At 63.1% G+C, this 295-nt stretch overlaps 1 protein-coding gene across 1 annotated transcript; it reads right to left on the bottom strand.

Moving 5' to 3' along the window:
- Positions 1-20: 20 nt before the first annotated feature.
- Positions 21-266, bottom strand: RPS15 (ribosomal protein S15; the record flags this gene model as incomplete). Its single annotated transcript, XM_015428925.1, has 1 exon — positions 21-266. A coding segment is annotated over one exon (246 nt), but the record flags the coding sequence as incomplete, so codon positions are not given.
- Positions 267-295: the final 29 nt, after the last annotated feature.

Here is a 295-nt window from a genome sequence, read left to right as displayed (position 1 = left end):
CCCCCCCACTCAGCTCTCACCTTGATTTCCACCTGGTTGAAGGTCTTCCCGTTGTACACGCCCACCATGCTGCCCACCATTTCGGGAAGGATGATCATGTCGCGCAGGTGGGTCTTGACCACCTCGGGCTTCTCCATGGGGGGCGCGTCCTTCTTGGCCTTGCGGAGGCGCTTGAGGAGCGAGTGCTGCTTGCGCCGCAAGCCGCGGTTCAGACGCCGGCGCTGGCGGGCACTGTAGAGCTGCATCAGCTGCTCGCTGGGGACACAGGAAGGAAAGGAAAGCTCTCAGCGCTGGA

Source organism: Gekko japonicus, unplaced genomic scaffold, assembly GCF_001447785.1.
Source record: "Gekko japonicus isolate JY-2015 unplaced genomic scaffold, Gekko_japonicus_V1.1 scaffold134905, whole genome shotgun sequence".
NCBI lineage: Eukaryota > Metazoa > Chordata > Lepidosauria > Squamata > Gekkonidae > Gekko > Gekko japonicus.
This window is presented reverse-complemented; position numbering and strand designations above follow the sequence as displayed.